Source organism: Pongo abelii, chromosome 2, assembly GCF_028885655.2.
Source record: "Pongo abelii isolate AG06213 chromosome 2, NHGRI_mPonAbe1-v2.0_pri, whole genome shotgun sequence".
NCBI classification, from domain to species: Eukaryota; Metazoa; Chordata; class Mammalia; order Primates; family Hominidae; genus Pongo; species Pongo abelii.
This window is the reverse complement of record NC_085928.1, coordinates 187067484-187088019: the sequence shown is the minus strand read 5'-3', so window position 1 is coordinate 187088019 and position 20536 is coordinate 187067484. Positions and strand designations below refer to the sequence as shown.

Sequence of the window (20536 nt, the reverse complement as noted above, 5' to 3'; positions counted from 1 at the left end):
GTGTTAGCCAGGATGGTCTTGATCTCCTGACCTCGGGATCCACCCACCTCGGCCTCCGAAAGTGCTGGGATTACAGGTGTGAGCCACCGCACTTGGCCGACATTTTTTTTTGTGAAATACCAACATCCCAAGAAATAATCAGCCAACAGTGTGATGTAACTGCCATTAAAATAGCCTATGCTATGAATGCATGGATTTACACAGATTTATGTTTTAGGTTATTGCATTGTTTTCTATATCAGTACTCAAGTTGGCTCCTGTGTCCTTTTGACAAGTCCCTAGCAATTTTTTTTTCTTTTTTTTTTTTTTTTTGAGACGGAGTCTCACTCTGTTGCCCAGACTGGAGTGCAGTGGCGCAATCTCGGCTCATTGCAAGCTCTGCCTCCCGGATTCACGCCATTCTCCTGCCTCAGCCTCCTGAGTAGCTGGGACTAAAGGCGCCCGCCACCAAGCCTGGCTAATTTTTTTGTATTTTTTTTAGTAGAGACAAGGTTTCACCGTGTTAGCCAGGATGGTCTCGATCTCCTGACCTCGTGATCTGTCCTCCCCGGCCTCCCAAAGTTTTGGGATTACAGGCGTGAGCCACCACGCTCAGCTGATATTGTTTTATTTTAATCAAGGCAAAATTGTATGTAAATGCTGCTTGAATTATACTTTATTTTTTTTTTTGAGATGGGGGGTCTCACTCTTTCGCCCCAGCTGGAGTGCAGTGGTGGTGTAATCATAGCTCACTACAGCCTCAAACTCCTGGGCCCGAGTGATCCTCCCACCTCAGCCTCTCAAGTAGCTGGGACTACAGGTGTATGCCACCATACCTGGCTAATTAAAACCAAATTTTTTTTTTTTTTGGTAGATACTGGGTCTCCCTATGTTGCCCAGGGCTCAAGTGATCCTCCTGCCTCGGCCCCCCTGAAGTGCTGGAATGACAAGTGTGAACCATGCACTCAGCTGAATTATATTTTATATGCTGGAGCATGAGAGCTATGTTTTATTATTTATGAAAGTTTAAAAATATATTTGAATAATGTTTTAGGTGCCTTATAAGATACAGGCTGCTGATTTGTTTTGTTTTGTTAAAAAAGGCAAAAGATTTATTCATTCTGAAGAAAAACCAGAGCATGACAGACTGCGTTTTAAATGCTTATAATTTGGTAGTGGTTGAAAAAATATGCATATTAAAAGGTGACATCATAATAATGTTAACACTTGGTAGGTTAGAAATGGCTTTTCCATGCATTCCCACCTGTGAGGTGTATAGATTAGGTTTTATTCTCTTTCACAGTTGAAGAAACTGGGGCTCTGGGAAGTTAAAATGACTTGATGTAATGCCTTAATGTCAAAAGCCAGTAGCATCAAAAAGAAAATGTCAACGTTCTGACTTCTGGTCTAATACTCTTTTTACTGTTGTCCAGTTTTGAGAAGAGCAATAAAACTCCACTTAGGGGTACAGGAGGAAAGTAGCCAGACATCTTTAATGTTGATATTTGAATAGGTATCATAAAGAGATAATATTTGAAGAATAGACGAATTTCAACAAGTGCGGTTGAAACAGAACTAAAAGCAGAAAAAGTGGAAATTTGTGGGACATGTTAGAATGATACCGATATACTCACTTGAAGAGTAAAGTGCATTTAAAGGTGGTACTGTATGGCTAGATAGGTACTTTGGAACCATAGAATGGAGAACTTAGGAGACTCTTAGGCTGTCGTAATAACACAGGTGATAGGTACTGTAGAAAGAAAGACGTGGCTGTAAGAGGTGTTAGATACATTTTAGAACGTATAGATTTTTAAAGCTTCATTTGTGTTATGTGAATGTAAGTTTTCCCTTTCCTCAAGGACTCCATCTCACCAAAAGTCCCTCATTTTCAGGTGAGATCTAAAGTAAAAGTTAAGTATTTTTCCCTTCTGAAAATTTTGTTTTATGATGGATTTAACATAATTTCTTACCTGCTCTATATTTATAAAAAGTTTCAAGTTAATAATACTAATAAAAATATTATTATAAGACTACTGAAAGCAGTTTAAAATTTCTTTGTGGTTCTTTTTTGTCCTTAGATTATATTCCCTAGAGACGTATGCCGCGAAAGTACTGTTGTAAGGTGTGTTAGTTTTGTTAGTAGACAGTTTTACTGGTTTACAATATTAAAAGGTTCTTTCTCATTCATTTTGTATTTAGACAAGGTGGGTTGACTGTGGCTCTCTTCCAGTTGTCTGCTCATTTGGAGAGCCAAGCTGTTGAAGTAGGCCCCATATAGGACATGCTCGTTGAGCAAGAGAGCTGGCAGTTACTTGTAATGTCTCTTAAATCTTGTGATTGGATATAGTGTGTATCACATCATCTGGAATTCCGCTGGCCAAATTATGTCACATAGCCAAGGTCCAAGTTGTTGGGATAGGGATGAATAACTCTATTGCAGGAAAAAAGAATGCTTAAATTCTGAACCAGTAATACATTCAACCTCTATAGCCACTTAAATTGATTCTTCCCATGTGTTGATGCCATCATAGTTACCATTATTAGGGTTAGTTTTGTTTTTTGTTTTAAGGGGATTCTCTGATAACCAAGGTAGACAGATGACTGAAGGTAAGAAGAAAAGGCTTTTGTTCCCCTTGTCTATACCTGTCTTCTACAGCATGGAAGGGGCAAATGATGGAATCTGTATTTGTCATCCTAGGCTTTTTCAGCTTAGTGTGACTGTTATAAATTGAATTGTATCCTCCTAAATTCTTAAGTTGGAGTCCTAACCTCCAGTACCTCAGAATGTAATCTTTGAAATAGGGCCCTTATAGAGATACTTAAGTTAAAATGGGATCATTTAGGTAGGTCGTAATACCTTATGATTGGAGTCCTTATAAAAAAGAGAAAATTTGGGCACATATAGAGGGAGAACACTGTGAAGACACAGGGAGAACATGGCAAAGTGACTAGAGTGATGCATCTATAAGCCAAGCTCTATGGTCCGAATTTGTCCCTCCAAAATTTATGTTGAAACCTGATCTCCATTGCAGTGATATTAAGAGGTGGCTTTTTTGGAAGTGATTAAGACATAAGGGCTTTGCCCTTAGTGAATAGAATTGTGACCTTATAAAAGAAGTTGAAGGGAACCCCCAGGCTCCTTAAACAGTATGAAGAGGATACGGCCAGAAGGCACCATCTATGAAGCAAAGAGCCTTCACTAGGCACTATATCTGCTGGCACCTTGATCTTGGGCTTCACAGCCTCCAGAACTGTGAGAAAAAACTTCCGTCTAAGGTATTTTTTGTTGTTTTTTGTTTTTTGGTTTTTTTTTTCCAGTAGCCCCAAATGAACTAAGACACCAAGGAAGCCAGGAGAGAGGCCTGGAACAGACCCCTCCTTAGCATACCTTCAGAGGGAATGCGGCCGTTTGAACACCTTGATTTTGGACTTCTATAAGACAATTTCTGTTGTTCTAAGCCTCTTAGTTTATGCTACTTTATTGTCACGCTAATGTAGAACTTTGCTAGAAAGCACCTTTAAATAGAAGTTTGGCAGCCAAGGCAGGAAGAAATTAGCTTGAGGCTAGCTTATTTTTTAACCTTTATTGTGTAATGAGTAGTCTAGCTGCTAAGTAGATGCAGGAGGAGGGGTCTGTCTATTTAGATTGGGAAACATACTTTCAAATCTGTTATCTTTTTCGGCCTGAAAAAGTGAAATATACTTGATTAATTCTTTCTAAGCTGGAAATCTGTATTGAACCACACAATACTGATTAGTTAGGGAAGTTTTGAAAGCTAGAAGATATTATGAATTGTGTCCCCACAAAGATGTGTTGAGGTGCCAACTCCCAGTACCTGTGAATGTGACTTATTTGGAATGGAAATAAGATCTTTGTAAATCAAGTTAAGATGACGTGATTGGCATGGGCCCTATTCTGGTATGACTGGTGTTTTTATAAAAAGAGGGAAATTTGGACACAGACAACACACAAAGAGGAGAATGCCATGTAAAGACTCAGACACAAAGCAAGGTGGCCATGTGAAGATAGAGGCAGAGGCGAATTTTGCTGCTACAAGCCAAGGAATACCGGGTGCTACAGAAGCTGGAAGATGGATAGAATGACTCTTTTAGAGACGCTGGAGGGATCGTGGCACTGCCAACACAATTCACTTCGGGCTTCTCCCATAGAACTATAAGACAATTAGTTTCTGTTGTAATTTTAAGTGGCCCAGTTTGTTGTAGCTATCACAGTAGCTCTGGGAAACTGATGCAGAAGGACATGTGGATTTCGAGAGTACTTTGTGGTCTTTGGGGCTGTTCTCTTACATCATTACATTTTGTACAGATTATCAGAATGAATGTCTTTAGTTAGATAAACCACAAATTCCTAAACTGTGTTGTGCACAGCATTCACCTTCACGTGTTTAAAAAATATTTTAAGGTACTTAATATTACTCAAGTTTGAGAAAGATTGAGTTAAAATGTATTTATGTCTTTATCGTGATATAAGTAAGTTCCTTGGAAAGCAAAACATTAAGCTATTATTCATTAACATTTTGTTATATTAGGTTGTTCAGCCTGTCACCTACCTGGCTTTAAGGAATGAAATATACTTGGTGGCGGTGAGGGTTGGGGAGGTAGCATAGAAAACTTGGAATGTAAATCTATTTGAAAAGGGGCTCCGTTGATGTTAGAATGTCGGGGATCAGATTTCGGGCTTAGGAGAAGGTGGGGATGAGGAAGTTGTCAAGGCAGAGAGTTTAATTAGTGAAATAGTGCCAGATTTTGAGGTGGTTGGTAAGAAAAAGGTTGATCTAGGGAAAGGGTTGATAGAAGCATAGGGAGAGCTGTGCTTACTCACATTTTGCCCTAGGCTTAGGCCTCTTGTTGGCAAAGAGGTTGATCATGGCTCATACGCAAGGATTTTGGAAAGAAGGAAAACCCTGTCTTATGCTTGAATATCTTCTAATATATCCACAGCAATTATTGATGCAGTCAGGAATAGCAGTGTGAGTGTAGACCAGTTTCTTGGCATTATTAAACACGTGTGCCTCTCTATTCTCTAGCTCTTTCACTCCCTACATCTCCTCTGTTCTTTCTTACGTACCCTCAAGGTACACAGGGACGGGTATGGAAACTGTACCAGGTATAACTTGGAAATCTGGCTATAAAGAATTTCAGATTTTTTGCCCAGCTAGCCCTGCTCCCTTTATTCCTTATGTAGCAAACAGGTTGAGTATGTAATGAATTAATTCTCGAGTACCAAAGACCTGCATTCTTTGTTGCCGTGTGTGTTGGTAAAGAACGCTACCCCATGTTTGGAGTCCTGAATGGGTTTTCTTGGGAAATAAATGCTGCAAGAGAGAGACTAGTTTCAAGTTTTGGTTAGAAGGAAAGGGATTGCAACCCTTTGGCACCTTCTACAATACCAGTGATGAGTCTGGGCAAAACAAACAAAAACATGCTGAATCCCACCAGAAGGAAAGACAGTGTGTTGCGGTAGCAGTGTGCCTTTACTGCAGCTTCCACACTCCCCTGCACCTTCTCCTAGGTAAGTTTGGTAGCAACTGGGGTAAGTTTGGCTATGGAAGCCCACTCTTCACTGTATTGTTCCTTTATATTAATGGATTTCTATATTGTTACAGTGTTAAGGGCCTAGAACAGTGGCAGGCGTTGTAGTGTAGTACTCAGTAAAACATTTGTTACATGCATGATAGCAAAACTAAATTTAAGTAAAATGATTGAATCTTTCCAAATAGAAGTCCATTTATAGAAGTGTAGTCTCAGAAAATTTATAATTTTCATTCCTCTAATATGTTTTAGAGTTAGTAGATGCCATGTGTTATATCAAAATTAGAACTTTGGTACTCTGATATTTATGGCTTTTAAGTACCTTTTTTGTTTATTAAGTATAAATGTATCAATATGTATTCCAACATGAACACAACAGAAACCAAACTAAAGATTTAGGTTGTATTAAAATATGACCAATACTGTGGGCTAAGGAGCCTGTTTTCCAGTTTTTCCAGAGTAGCTCTTTGACAAAAATATTTGTCACCAATATTGCCATGAGGGAATCAATAGGTCTCAAACATTTTGGTCTGAGGGCCTTGTTACAATCTTAATTTATTGATGATCTCAAAGAGCATTTGTTTATGTGGGTTATAGTTATCAATATTAAATGTATCAGATATTAAAATGGAAATTTTCTGTTACTTACTAATGTATTTTTTTTCTTTTTTGAAATCAAACTCTCTTTGTCACCCAGGTTGGAGTGCAGTGGTCCTATCTTGGCTCACTGCAACCTCCACCTCCTGGGTTCAAGTGATTCTCCTGCCCCAACCTCCCAAGTAGCTGAGATTACAGGTGCGTGCCACCATACCTGGCTAATTTTTGTATTTTTAATAGAGACAGGGTTTCGCCATATTGGCCAGGCTGGTCTCGAACTCCTGACCTCAAGTGACTCACCCGCCTCGGCTTCTCAAAGTGTTGGGATTACAGGCGTGAGCCACTGCGCCTGGCCATTTTATTCATTTGCAAGAAAATGTCTGCCAAATCCCCAGTCTGAATAACTATATTGTCATTTCTTCTTTGAAGTATAAACGCTGTTCCATGAAAAAAGTGGCTAGTGTAACTTGCAATTCAAACCATTGCAGTGCTGTTTTTTGAGACAACCATCGTTTTAGTATGCAACAGAAGTAACTCTGTGTTACTTAGCACTTTGTTATGCACATAGCATATTAAAAAGATGTGTATTTGAACATTTAAGATTTTCATAATATCACCTTTTCTGCTTCATTCAAGGATATTCTTCAAGGTTTTTTTTTTTTTTTTTTTGAGGGCATAGTGGTGATAAAATACAATGACTGCTAGTAATACCATCAGGTCTTGGTTCGTAATACTAAGGTGTGAGCAGTTGTACTCACTATTGCTTTGTAACATTGGTGCAAATGCCAATGGAGTAAAAAATGCAAGTTAATATCTTAGTAATGCTATAAAAGTAATTTTGACCTCACAGTTCCCTTAAAAAGTCTTGGGAACTCCAGGGGTCTACGGATCCCAATTACTATGGCTAAATAAAAAGTTGATCACATTTTGTCATTAGTATAACAAAATACCGTATCTGATTTTAAGTTTTGAACACCTTGAACAGCCTTAACAGTGAAGTACATTGCTATGTGTCTTTTAAGAAAGAATCTTCTAAGAAGGTACTATTCTATTAAGAAATATTAAGAGTTAACTTTGCAGTTAGAGTCTGTAACTTGACTTGGTAGGGCACATATAAGGAATGTACACAGTAGGGCCTCAGTGTGGTTATGGAGTGATGTACTTCTCTTCCTCCCAGCCCATGTGCCCTGTGGGCTTTTTTGTTTGCTTGTTTTTTAAATAGTACATTTTATATGACAGTACTGCCAACTGTTTTCTCTCACCCTGTGAAATTGACCTATGAGAGTTTCATGGTGGATTTCTCCTAGTTTTCAATAAAAGTTGGAAGCCTTCTCCAATTTATGTCAGTTATCTTTACTCTATTTTCTTTTCCCTTTTTCTTCTAGGTTTACTAGTAGCTGGGTTGTGTGTGAGTGCACATATGTATGTTGTCAATCTATTAGCTGAGTACTGAACTTAGTTTGCGTCGTCTTCACTCGATTTGAGCAAGCATTTATTGCCCTGTGGGGAATGGATGTTGATCTCTTCACAGTTTTTTTTAAAACTATACTTTGATACTTGGGCTGTATCAATCACATATTTCTGCTTCCTGAACAATCTTTTGGACATTTTTACTCTTGCCGTTCCAGAGAATTGACTGAGTATAACCAATCCATGGACACAAGTTTTGATTTACTTACTAGTCTGAGTTACTTAGGATTTTTTTCCCTCATGAGGAACCAAGGAATAACCACATCTTCTTTCTAATACAGTGTTTCATAAACATTACTGTGGGTAGTATTTATTATCCTAGCCTCCTTTTGTCTTTGTTCTTCCTATAATATTTGAGTTTTAAGCAGAGTGCCCATCTAGTCAGGTGATTAACTGTCCTTGTAAAGCTTTAGTATGTGTTCCACCCTTTAAGATTCTCGGATGAAACCCTGTCTCTACTGAAAATACAAAAAATTAGCCGGGCACGGTGGCGGGCGCCTATGGTCCCAGCTGCTCGCCTATAGTCCCAGCTGCTCCGGAGGCTAAGGCAGGAGAATGGCGTGAACCCGGGAGGCGGAGCTTGCAGTGAGCTGAGATCGCGCCACCACACTCTAGCCTGGGCGACAGAGCGAAAGTCTGTCTCAAAAAAAAAAAAAAAAAAAAGGATTCTCAGAACATGTCTGTTCCAAAGCTAGAATAAGTAGTCACAGTTGAGAAAGTCTCATTAGCTTTCTATTGTAATAAAGATTCCTATTCAGACAAACTCAGTATTTTATGCTAGTGAGACAGATTTTGACAGATCTTGATTTTAGTTTATTTTTATTTTTATTTTTTTTTTGAGACGGAGTTTCACTTAGCTGCCCAGGCTGGAGTGCAGTGGCATGATCTCAGTTCACTGCAGCTGCCATCTCCTGGGTTCAAGCTATTCTCCCATTTCAGCGTCCTGAGTAACTAGGATTACAGGCACCTGCCTCATGCCGGCTAATTTTTGTATTTTATTAGAGATGGGGTTTCGCCATGTTGGCCAGGCTGGTCTTGAACTCCTGACCTCAGGTGATCCGCCTGCCTCGGCCTCCCAAAGTGCTAGGATTACAGGTGTGAGCCACCGCACCTGGCCGATTTTTATTTTTCATACCTGACTTTCTAATTCTTTGCCAGACTGACATTGCTTTACCTTAAGTTCTGTGACTGATTACTGCTTAGTTGTTGAAAATATGTACCAGAAGTATGACCTATCTTCTTATCTCTTAGTGTTCTCATTTCTTGTCCTTCTTTGTTCCCCTGTTGATATACTTTGACTGTAATTTATTCAGTTATTCCATACATATTTATTATTTCCTAGGATATGTATTTTTATGTTTTAGAAGGATCTTAGTTATAATCTGTGTAAATAATCACTTTTATACATTTAGGAAGTTGAAGTCAATGTCTGTGGGCAATGAGGCAGCTCATCAGAGGTCTTTTGGGTATGAAAAGAAATAAATTTGTAGCTAATGACACTTGGACTTAAATCAAAGTTGACTCATCATATAATGGATGATAGTTTACTGCTTTCAAGCCTCAAGAGCTTTGCTGAGACTTTTAAAAATTGCTTAATTGAGATTATGAGTCAGTGTTCCCTATCATCACATAAACAACAAATATTCTGTTTTTTAAAAAAGCATTTTGTGAAAACCATTCTTACCTGTGGGATGTACAAAAATAGGTGACAGGTTGGATTTGACAATACAGGCTGTAGTTTGCAGATCCCTGGCTTAGATCACAATTGAAACCGATTTGATACTAGAAGTCTCAGTTAACTAATGAATAATTGATTTGGTGTGTTGTTTTTCTCTTTTTCTGTCTGTCTGTCTGTCTTTTTTTTTTTTTTTTTTTTTTTTGAGTCAGAGTTTTAGAGATGGGGTTTCACCATGTCAATCAGGCTGGTCTCAAACTCCTGACCTCAGGTGATCTGCCCGGCTTGGCCTTCCAAAGTGCTGGGATTATAGGTGTGAGCCACCATGCCCAGCTGGTGTACTCTGTTTTTTTATGTCTTTATATGTTGGTGTTTATAAAGGTTGATAAGTCCTAATAAACATCATGTGCAATAGGTACTGAAATATTTCTTAATGAGATGAGCTTATTGTTTTCCTTTTTCCTAATTCCTGGAGATGTCTGTCTGAGATCTGACCCTGATTTTGGTCTTCTAATACATTTTTTAGGCCTATAAAAATGCTTTCTTAAAAATTGCTTTATGACCTCATACTCTCAGGTAGCTTGCAAGGTTCCTGTTACAACTCTGTAACTTATACTGACTCAAGTCTTTGAAGTTTAGAAGTAGAGGAGACTGTCTGATTCAATTTTCTCATTTTGTAGATGACACAGAGACCCAGAAAATTCGCATTACTTGTCTAAAATCATATAGGCCATCCAAGATGTTATTTTTAATTTACATCCGAGCTCTGGATTCCAATGAAAAAGAGAAGGAAAAGTAATTTAAGTTTGTCACGTCTAAGTTATAATTATACTTTGGTTTGGGCTAACTTATGTTTGTAAGATAAAGTAATTTCGATTACACATTTGACTTTGGATCATGCAAAGGGTGTCCAGATCTCTTAAAAATGTGCTATAGCTAGGAGATTTAAGAAGATAATCTTATTTCTCTCTTTGTGTCCATAACTCTTTCACTGTTTTTTTCAGTCATCTAAATTTAAAATTATGTAATCGAGGATCACAGTTGGGCCCTGGCTTCAAGAATGGAATCAGAAAAGAATATGCTGTCTCTCTTGATTGAGGTTGATGTTTAAAGTAGTACTTGATGTGTAGAAGAACTAGGAGAGGATTAAATATTTGGAGCAGTAATTGTCCAGCGAGTATATGCTGAACTCAGTTTTGTGATGCTGAAAATGCTGTACATATTCAGTTCACTGAATGAGTCGTAGCTGGATTGCCTCACTAGTCCTGTGTTTTTGTAATATTTGCTGAATTATTGTCTACAAAGTTATGCAGTAAAATGATATTTCATGGTGAACATTTACAATATTAAGTGAACTTTTGAATATAGCCACCAGTTGGCTAAATATTAAGACTAATTTTGGATTTGCTTTTGTCTACTTTAATATAGCTGTGGTTTGAATTAAGTAGTTGATTGCCTATAAGTGATTGGAATTTTAAATAAAAGCTTTTATGAGTGTACAAGTGATTTCTGAGAGGAGGAAAGTTACAAAGATATAATTTTTGGGAGGATCTCAGTTACTATTTAAGAATGAGTAAATATGATCAGGTAGAATATACAAATAAATCCTTTGTGAATTTAGGAAGTGTCTATTTTGAATATCCTGTTTATTTAATAAGCCATAAGCTCTTCGAGGGCAGGACTTCATTTATGCATGATATACTCTTCATCAGGCCTGATACCTGGGTGGTAAAGTGTAAAGACTGAATGAGTGTCTCAGTGCTGTTTTGTGACCTAGTTTAAAGACAGTCGTTCTAAAAGATACCATAATGGAGGAACTATAGTGGTAAGTCTTCTTGTGTAGTCCTTGAGATCTGATTCCTAGTATCTAGTACTTGTGCAGGCAGGTGAAGACTACATCACATCCTAGAGCATTCATTTGGCTATATAAATAAACCATAATGGACAAGTTCTGCAAAGCCTTATTAAGTCCACTCATGAAGTAGTGGCATTTTCTCTAATTTCACTCGTTGGCACATAGGCTTTTAAGTTGTTTTAGAAGTAAGCCTTTCAAGGTCTTTTTCCTTTAAAAAAAAAAAACTTATTTTTGATTGTTGGGAACTGATATAGCACTATGATCAATTAAATGATCAGTTTATAGCAGTTTGGACAGATAACTTTCCTGCTCTTATTCAGTATTTTTTATTATGACTTAAAAATATACCAGCAATATATATTTATTGCAGGAATTTTTATAAGCAATAATTTATATCATTTTGATTTGTATTTTTCTTTGCCCTGGAATGCATTAGGTGGTGCTGAGGCATCACTTGTTACTAGTTTCAGCTGGGAAATTGATGGCCTTTGCTAATCAGAATGAGCATTGTGAAAAACCTTTGCAGGTTGAATACTTTCATCCAAGTTTTGGACTGAATGATATTAGGGGAAAAGAAAACTTACTGTTTCTTTGTCAGTCTGTCTCAGTTGGATTCCAACTAGCCCATCTCATTTTGGGAAATCCTAAAAATAAAATAGTTGCTAATTGTTCCCCGTGACAAACATATTCATGATTGATCAAATTATGATTTAATTTCTCATAATTTCATCATGGATGGGGTTGGATGTTTTGTTTTTAAAGTAATTCAATTCAGCGTGCCTTCAGAATTGACTGAGTGCCTGCTATGTGTGCCGAGCACAATACCACACCTTACTGGTGGTTAGGCTAAAGTTGAGCAAGGTGTCCTGCCAGAACATTTACCATCTAGTGTACTATAGTACATCTAGACCAGTGTCCTGGGCCAGTGTCCTCAAAGGAGTATTTGACTTATTCCATTAAGCATGTAATAAACATTCAGGTTATATAAAATTAATTGTACTCTTTGAATTAACTTTTTTGGTGAAGAGGGTACCTTTTCTTTAGATGAAGATATTAGAATTGTCACTCTTCCTCTGTGGTTTCCCATCTCAGTAATTGACAGTACCAGCTGTTCAGTTGTCCAGAGAGAAACCTTTGATTCTTTCCTTTTCCTCAACTATGCATCCAGTCAGTTAACATTGAGTCTACCTCCTAAATATTTTTGGAACCCCAGTGTTCCTCTGTGACAGTCCAGGATTTAGTCTTCTCCTGAATTACTGCAATATCTTCCTAATTTGGCTCCCTAATTCCCCTTACTCCAATCTAGCTTCTTTATAGTCTGTGCTTCTCCCTGCTCTTCCTGAAACTGTTTAATGGATTTGTTTTCTCTTAGTGCTGCCTTGAAGGTCCTCCTGAATATAGTTTCTGCCTGCATTTCAAGCCTTACTCATCTCTGTCCTTACTCAGCCCTTCCACACCTGCTGCAGCTCATGGGATGCTTCTGTTCACTCCCTCCCTTCCCCAAGCACCCTTGTTTTCGGGCCCCTCCTTTAGTCTGAATACCAAGGACACTTCTTCTAAATGTGTTCCTAGACTGCTAACTTTAACTAGGGCTTCTTCTGTGTGTGTCCACTAGAAAATTGTCATTGCCTCCCATTTGTCTTTCTCCCTATGAGATACAAGCTTGATGGGTGGTACTTAGTCACCACTTTCTCCTCAATGTAGGGCAGTAGCAGTTTGTCACATGGTAGCCTACTCAAATGCTTGTTAATTTTTGATTTTTTTTAAATCTGTTAACTATATCATAAAGAAATCCATGATGTCGCAGGACAGCCAGCATAGTTCCACGTTAGATATTTCTTTATGCTGAATAGATGTGAATATATCATTTTAAAAGAGGAATCGACAAACTACACTCTGTGGACCAAATCTAGCTTGCTCTCCTTTTATAAGAATCACAAGCAAAGAAAGGTCTTTACATCTTTATAAGTGCTTAGGAAAAAAAAATCAGAAAAATAATACTTTATGATACAATGATATTATGAAATTCAGATTTCAGTGTCCATAAGTTGAGTTTATTGGAACACAGCCACACTAGTTTGTTTACATATTGTGTGTTGCTGCTTTTGCACCACACAGCAGAGTTGAGTAATTGTAATAGGCTGTATGGCTGATAAAGCCTGAAATATTTATTGTTTGGCTCTTTATATAAAAGTTTCCTGACCTCTCTCCTTTGTCATTTCTTTGACATGAGAACAAATAAGTATAATTAGATATATTTGAGTCATGCCTCAGTTTTCTTTTTTCCCCCACTTCGTGTTAAGGTTTAAGTATGTCCAGTAAGAGAGCATCATTTGAGTTTTGGGAACTATATTACAGCCTATCTCATACATACCTAGAGCTTTTTGAGACTTGAACATTACAGATGAGATGTTGAGAAAATAGAGACTTCATATCCTGCCAAGTTTCATAGATAAAACTGGAGTGGATAACTCATGGTTCTGCCCCACCCAATGGTCTTTTCCCAAGTAACTAATATTCTTTTTTAACTAAATCAGCCTTCTTGCAAATAACTAACATTTTTTATTTTTAAAATTTACTTCTTTTTACAGTTAAGGAGAAAAAGTGAGCAACTTTTTATGCTATTTGATAAAATCATTAAAATATTATGCTAAAGCCCTCTTAAAAATTTTGTTTTATTTTTGCCAGTATGTTACTTTGAAGAAAAATAACACCAGCCATGTTTTGGTTGTATAATCATTTTCCTAACTATTGGAAGCAACTTTGTCAGGTTTTATTATTAGGCAATGTAGAACCTTCGTTTTACATCATTTAATAAAATCAAATGGTTTTTACAACATTGTTTACATCTTGTTTAAAAATATTTTACTGAGAAAATAATTAACTTTGTTTTATTTTTAGGGTTATATCCTGTGTTGTGACCTCATGGTTTAAGTGGGAATAAAGATGAGTATAAGCAGTGATGAGGTCAACTTCTTGGTATATAGATACTTGCAAGAGTCAGGTGAGTACTTTTATAAAGTAAATAGGCCTCAAATTATTTTAATATTCTCAAAATAATCTTTTATGCATTTGAAATTTGTATCAGTCCAAACCGTTGAACTTTGTATGTTTCCTTAATGTCTGGACTGCCATTTTAAAGCTATGTTTTACTGCATGGTTTAACTCTCTGACTCTTTCAAATATGTTGGAAACAAGGCAATTATTTGTAACAGTTTGGCTTTCGCTGTTGAGAGACCATTTTTATAATTTGTTATGAGGTGAGATTATTGCATATGTTTAGTAGGAACATAAAAACTTTTAGCCACCATCAGTTTGATAATGTATATCCAGAATTCCCAATTAAATGTTGTTGGTCCTAATTGTAGTTAGTATTTTGGAAACTAAATTAACAGTATTTTCTAGAATGCTTTCAAAATTATTATTTGAATTAAGTGTATCCTTGATCTGAATTGTTATTATTGTAATGGGAGTAATTATAAATAGAAATCATTGAAAGCTACTTGCAACTAATATTAAATCAATCAGTGATCTTCCAAGTTTTATTGACAGATAAAACAGAAGGAATACTGCAAGGGAAAATGTGGATGGATTAAGCAAAAATTTAAAAGTAGAAGAGGGAACATGGTTGGGTATGGGTGGAGGTATAAGATGATGAGAAAGATTAATTGCAATGGAAGTGCCGATTGCTACTAAAAAATGAAAGCATTTGGTGATTTCAAATGTCGTGGTCTAGAGATTGAATTTTAGAAATTATACCTTAAAGTTACTGTTATGTTTTAGTAGTAAGGTGAGGTGCCCCATAAAAAAGATAATTTTGGTAGTCAAGTGTGAGGGAGGATGGAAGGATAAAATAGAGGTCTAAGCTTGTAGAATATCGAGCCCTCAGTTTATGGTTTTGAGACTTGAATCATTCTTCTTGTATGGCATAGTTAGTTGTCCTTTCCTATACAAGGAATACAAACATGGCTTTCGGTCTGAGAGCCTGTTGCTTGGTGAGATGTTCCCAGCTGTTCTTCAGTGCTGAGCATTTTTGGGGGGTAGGGGTTTTCTATTCCCAAGCACCATCACTGCCCCTGTGTGAGGTGTAACAGCTGTGAAAGTGATGTCCAGAAGGACAGGGAGTGAAAGAGAGATTAATTTATAATGAAGCTTTGAAGTTAATAGCTCTTGTTTTGTTTTCTTTGTTTAAACTGGTAGACTGGTACTGAAGGCAGATCTAAAGAATGTTTTGAATAAGATAAAATGATTAATAAAGTGAAAAAGTAGTGACTAGTGATTGTTACATATGTAACTTGTAAACAAGTTTAACAATTTCAAATACTTGTGTTTGAAAGTTGTTGTGTAGCACTTTGAACCAAAATGGGAAAAAATTTGTTGGGTTAAAGCAAACTCTGCTTTCTGCTTTTAAATTTAATCACCTTTTAAGCCAGAGCTTTGAGACTTTTGCACACTGGAGCGAAAACCATTGTGAAGGATCAGTAGATGGGAAATATATTGTAAAGGCTTGTTGGTGTATGGTAAAAACAACTATTTAGGTTGAACCATATAAAATTACTGCTTTTGGAAGTTAGAAATAGTGGAATAGCTCAGCAGTACCTTGTGGTTCAGTGTTGTTAATGAGAGCACTAATATTTTTCTTTTTCTAAACAAAAGTCCACAAATTGATACTTGATGTTACTGTAAGAAAACAGTAAAAAGGAGCAGTAAAATAATATTCTCGGTTAATTTCTGAACGAGTAGATTAAATATTATCAAAAGTTGTGGGTTTTTTTGTTTGTTTGTTTGTTTTTTGAGACAGAGTTTCGCTCTTGTTGCTCAGGCTGGCGTGCAGAGGCGTGATCTCGGCGGCGGGTTCAAGCGATTCTCCTGCCTCAGCCTCCCGAGTAGCTGGGATTCTAGGCACGCACCACCACGCCTGGCTAATTTTGTATTTTTAGTAGAGACGGGGTTTCTCCATGTTGGTCAGGCTGATCCTAAACTCCCGACCTCAGGTGATCCGCCCACCTTGGCTTCCCAAAGTACTGGGATTACAGGCATTACACCCGGCCCAAAGGTCTTCTTAAACTTGCTTTTCTTCTTAGAGAAAAAACCCTTCAAAATTCCATGTTTTAAGGTGTTTTATGTTGAAATAAAAATAAACCAAGAATTAAAAAAAAATTTGTATGGTAGACTGATACATCAAGCTCTCTCCATAATTGTTTAGTATGTTCTTAGGTGTGCTTTGTGTATTCTTCAGAAAGTTTTAGACTTTACAGTGTAGTGGTGATGCTAAATCACATCTCTAAAAATGTGAAAACCAGTCCCTTGGTAAAAATTGTAACTTCCTATTTACATTATGATTTATAGGGAAAAATCAGTCTCAACTGATGACATTTTGACTTATGGCAGTTCCCAGGACTGCAACTTGCCATAAATTTAAGAACTGCTTATGTAAGAATTCTGAAGTTTGAGCCTTTGACTACCTGCATCAGAGTCACACTGAGTGGGGCCTGGGAATCTGCATTTTACAAATGCCCCAGGTGATTCTTTTGGCTTAATAAAGTTTGAAAGCCACTGGTCTATATTAGTTGTAGGACAATTAGAACTTGACAAGAAAATTGACAAGTATTTAGCATATTCACAATATCTTGACAAAAAATTATGCTGAGTATTCAAGATAAAGTAGAAAACATGGAATGTATATCTGCTGAGGTTTGGACTATGAGAACATATCCTAAAGAGGGGCTGCCACTAAAAGTGTATATTTGTGTTTGTGGGTCAGGCGGAATAATGAGGTAGCAGAAATAATGAGGCATTTTTATGTCTTAAAGGGTGCCACGAGATATTTATTTGAAATTGCGTCCAGAAACAGGATATGGAAGAGAGTTTGAGAATGTTATAGTTCTGTGAACTCAGGACAGGGTTCAGACAGAACTCAGAATCTCACCTATAACAAATGCCCATAGTAGCTTTAGATCTGGGCACTTGCCACTTATTCCAAAGCTTTTTCTTGGTTCTGATCTCCAATTATACTTAAATATGGCTACTTTTGCAATAGATCCTAATTCAGAATCACCAAGTACAGTAATGTCTGGGTTGTTTTGGGGATTCATCATATTTATCACCTCAACCTACAAATGATACTTAACTGAGAATTAGTCATTCAATATCTTAAGAAATGCGATCTAAATTACTCTTAGGTTATAACTATGTTTCTTGAAAGATCTAAAGTAATACCGAAGAAACTGGAATCTTTATACTGCTGCTTTCCCTGCAATAGAGCACTGAATTGGATTAGGAGACAGCAGAAAAGGAACATCGTGGCAAAGGAGGGATTTGTGCAGGGACATTCAAAGGACTGGTTTGTGAAGACTTCCAAAAAGCAAAAATAAAATTTCCGCCTGGCCTGTCTCATTATCAAAGACTGTCCAAAAACACATTATGAAAGTTTTTATGTTTTGATAAATATGTGGTTTAGTAATACTGTTTTTATGTAAGAACTTTTAACATTTGTTCTCTGCATATTGTTCAGTGTTGACTGTGGTATCTATCTGCAGGGGGAAAATCACTTAAATTGTTTTAGTCTTATACATTTTTTTACTGTTGTCAATACTAGAAGATACTATCTGTTGAAAGTTTCCCTCCTGCAAAATTACATAAATTCTCAGATTCATTTTTCTCACCTATAAAATACGTTGCTGTGGAGAAGGGATTTACATTGTGCTATTCAGCCTCAAATATTTGATGGACATCTCTGTTTTAAATAAGCCATCCCTCGGACTCATCAAAACTAATTAAAGAAAAATTATTTATTGTAGGGTTTTTATTAACTATTGTAACTTTTTATTTTTTGCAATTTTGTCACTAGAAAGTTCACCCTACGCAAATTTCTTTGGTCGTCACCATTCTGCCTTTTTATGAATTAGACTTCCCTATTCAACAAATATTTCCTAGGGAATAAAATGATTTTTTTCTCTTTTGAGATGACTTGAAAATTGAGCGTATTTAATGTGTAATACTGTAAGTAATGATTAACTTGATTCAAAAGTATTGTTCCTTTAATTAGTGTTTGCCCAAGGGCATTAATTTCATTGCCCTAATAACTTATCTAGCAACCATATGCAGATAAATACTTAGTGGTACATGCTAAGTTGCATGTACCTGTTTTTCTTATAAGAAATCCTGTTTTCTATAAGAAGATGTCATTTTATCTTGCTTTAGTTGTATATTTGCTTTAGGGAAAGAATTCTTGATACTAGGTTTAACTATTACATGTCTAAGAGCTCCGTAACTTCTCCATTTATATTGTACTTGACTGTTGGAAGCTATGAAACAGTTGCATCTTATAATTGAAAGACTTAACTGGAATTGCAAAATCAAAATGTCCTTGTTACTAAAATGAGTAACTTTCTAGATAGTAATTCTGAATAGTATTACTTTTTAAAAATTTATTTAAAAATAACCGATGTTGCATACTGTCTCCATTTATAAGAAAGATGATATATAAGAAGGAAATATATAAAATCTGTATTAGGGTTCTCTTGAGGGACATAACTAATAGGATATATGTATATATGAAAAGGAGCTTATTAGGGGGAATTGACTGACACAGTCACAAGGTAAAGGCCCACAATAGGCTGTCTGCAAGTTGAGGGGCAAGGAAGCCACTGGTGGATCAGTCCAAGTCCCAAAACCTGAAAAGGAGGGAAGCCAAAGCCATCTGTGGCCAAAGACCCGAGAACCCCTGGTGTAAGTCCAAGAGTCCAAAAGTTGAAGAACTTGGAATCTGATGTTCGAGGGCAGGAAGCACCCAACACGAGAGAAAGATGAAGGCTGGAAGACTCAGCAAATCTAGTCTTTTCTATATTCTTCTGCCTGCTTTATCCTAGCTGTGCTGGCAGCTGATTAGGCGATACCCACCCAGATTGAGGGTGGGTCTGCCTCTTCCAGTCCACTGACTCAAATGTTAATCTCCTTTGGCATACTTTCACAATTATATCCAGGAACAATACTTTGTATCCTTCAATCCAGTCAAGTTGACAGTATGAACCAAGATGATATATAAGAAGGATGATACATGTAGGCTTCAAGAGTTTGGTTTATGAAGGATCTCCTTATCTCTCTTGCACCCTACCTTCCTCCATTTTTTCCCACTAACTTTTTCAACGGGATTTTCGTCTCCTTAGAAATACAGGCCTTGTACCATACCATTTGTTTTTTGAGATGGTGATTATTACTTTAAATGTTATATTTGTAAGATCACAAATCAGAACCATATACTATTATTTTTTAATTTAGAAAACGTGATCACAGTAGGCACAAACTAACCTTTATGTATATAACATTAAAGCTCTGACCTGTACTACCATGTAACATATAGCTCATTCATTCATTTTTTTGTTTCATTGTAGCAGTTTCACATTAGCCCTGTAATGGCTAATGAATATTACAGTGCAGTTTCTTTGTTGACTCAGAAAAAGGTAACTGGGCCATTCCTTCCTATGTACCTTATGCCCAGTGCCATTTATGAACAGACATTAGCAGTGTATTCGATGGAGTCAGGTTAAAGTGGTTATCAGTAATGTGCTTCTAGTCATGAAGAACTGCAGTGAAGAGAGCTCAGCGTCTGGTATGTCCACCTTCAGTCTGCCTTTTAGTTTTTATCAGTAGATGACCAGCTACAGAAGTGCAAGTAGGTATATAGTTTTGTTTTATAATCAAATGAAATATAGAATAACCTTGATTTTACACACATGGTTGTATCCATGACTAATTGACAATAAACAACAAGCAGTTGTCATAAATGCTGATAATTACAATTTTTTTTCCCCAAATAAGTTTTTCTCCTCTTTTTGTAAGCTGAATTACCATTTTTTGCTGACACAGGAAATTTGTATTACACATTCCGGCTCACACACTTATTTATCAAAGGACAATGGTCCTTTAATAATTGCCAAACAGAGAATTTGTTCAATGTTTTTTAGGACTAGCCAGCATAGCGAGAGTATAAGGAACATGTAAATTGCTTTTGGCATTATTAATAATCTTTTTGGAAAGCAATTTGGCAATGATGAAAACCTTCTTTAAAATGCTTATATCCCCTTCAGCTTTTGAGGGAATCCATCCTAAGGAGAAAAAAACAACACACATTGTACATGGCAAAAGCCTATACATATAGATATTTGAGGTGAGATTCTTTTAAAATAGTGATCATTGGAAAAGTTCGAAGGTCCAGCTATGGCGTGAATAATTTACTGGCTGAATATTATGATGCTATTAAAATTATTTCAGAAAGTATTATTTATATAAAATGTTCACAGTTACATGTATTTTTAAGGGCAAAATTGGGGCACGAAATTTTATGGCTAGTGTATAGATCTAGCTCTTCAATAACAAAGATCCCCTGTGTCATTTTTTCCCCATCC

At 36.7% G+C, this 20536-nt stretch overlaps 1 protein-coding gene across 10 annotated transcripts in view; it reads left to right on the top strand.

The window, feature by feature from the left end:
* TBL1XR1 (TBL1X/Y related 1) overlaps positions 1-20536 on the top strand; it is a 177677-nt gene that overhangs the window by 117981 nt on the left and 39160 nt on the right. For 7 of the 10 annotated variants that reach the window (XM_024244458.3, XM_063722351.1, XM_009239551.4 and 4 more), the window contains one exon: positions 14031-14133. The exons of 2 other annotated variants lie outside the window; for them this stretch is intronic. In XM_024244458.3, the coding sequence (XP_024100226.1) occupies positions 14076-14133 (58 nt within the window). In that variant the 5' untranslated portion in view covers positions 14031-14075. Of the gene's footprint in view, positions 1-6234; positions 6328-14030; positions 14134-20536 lie in introns of those variants that run through there. One more of the 10 variants, XM_063722350.1, reaches the window with a different exon arrangement.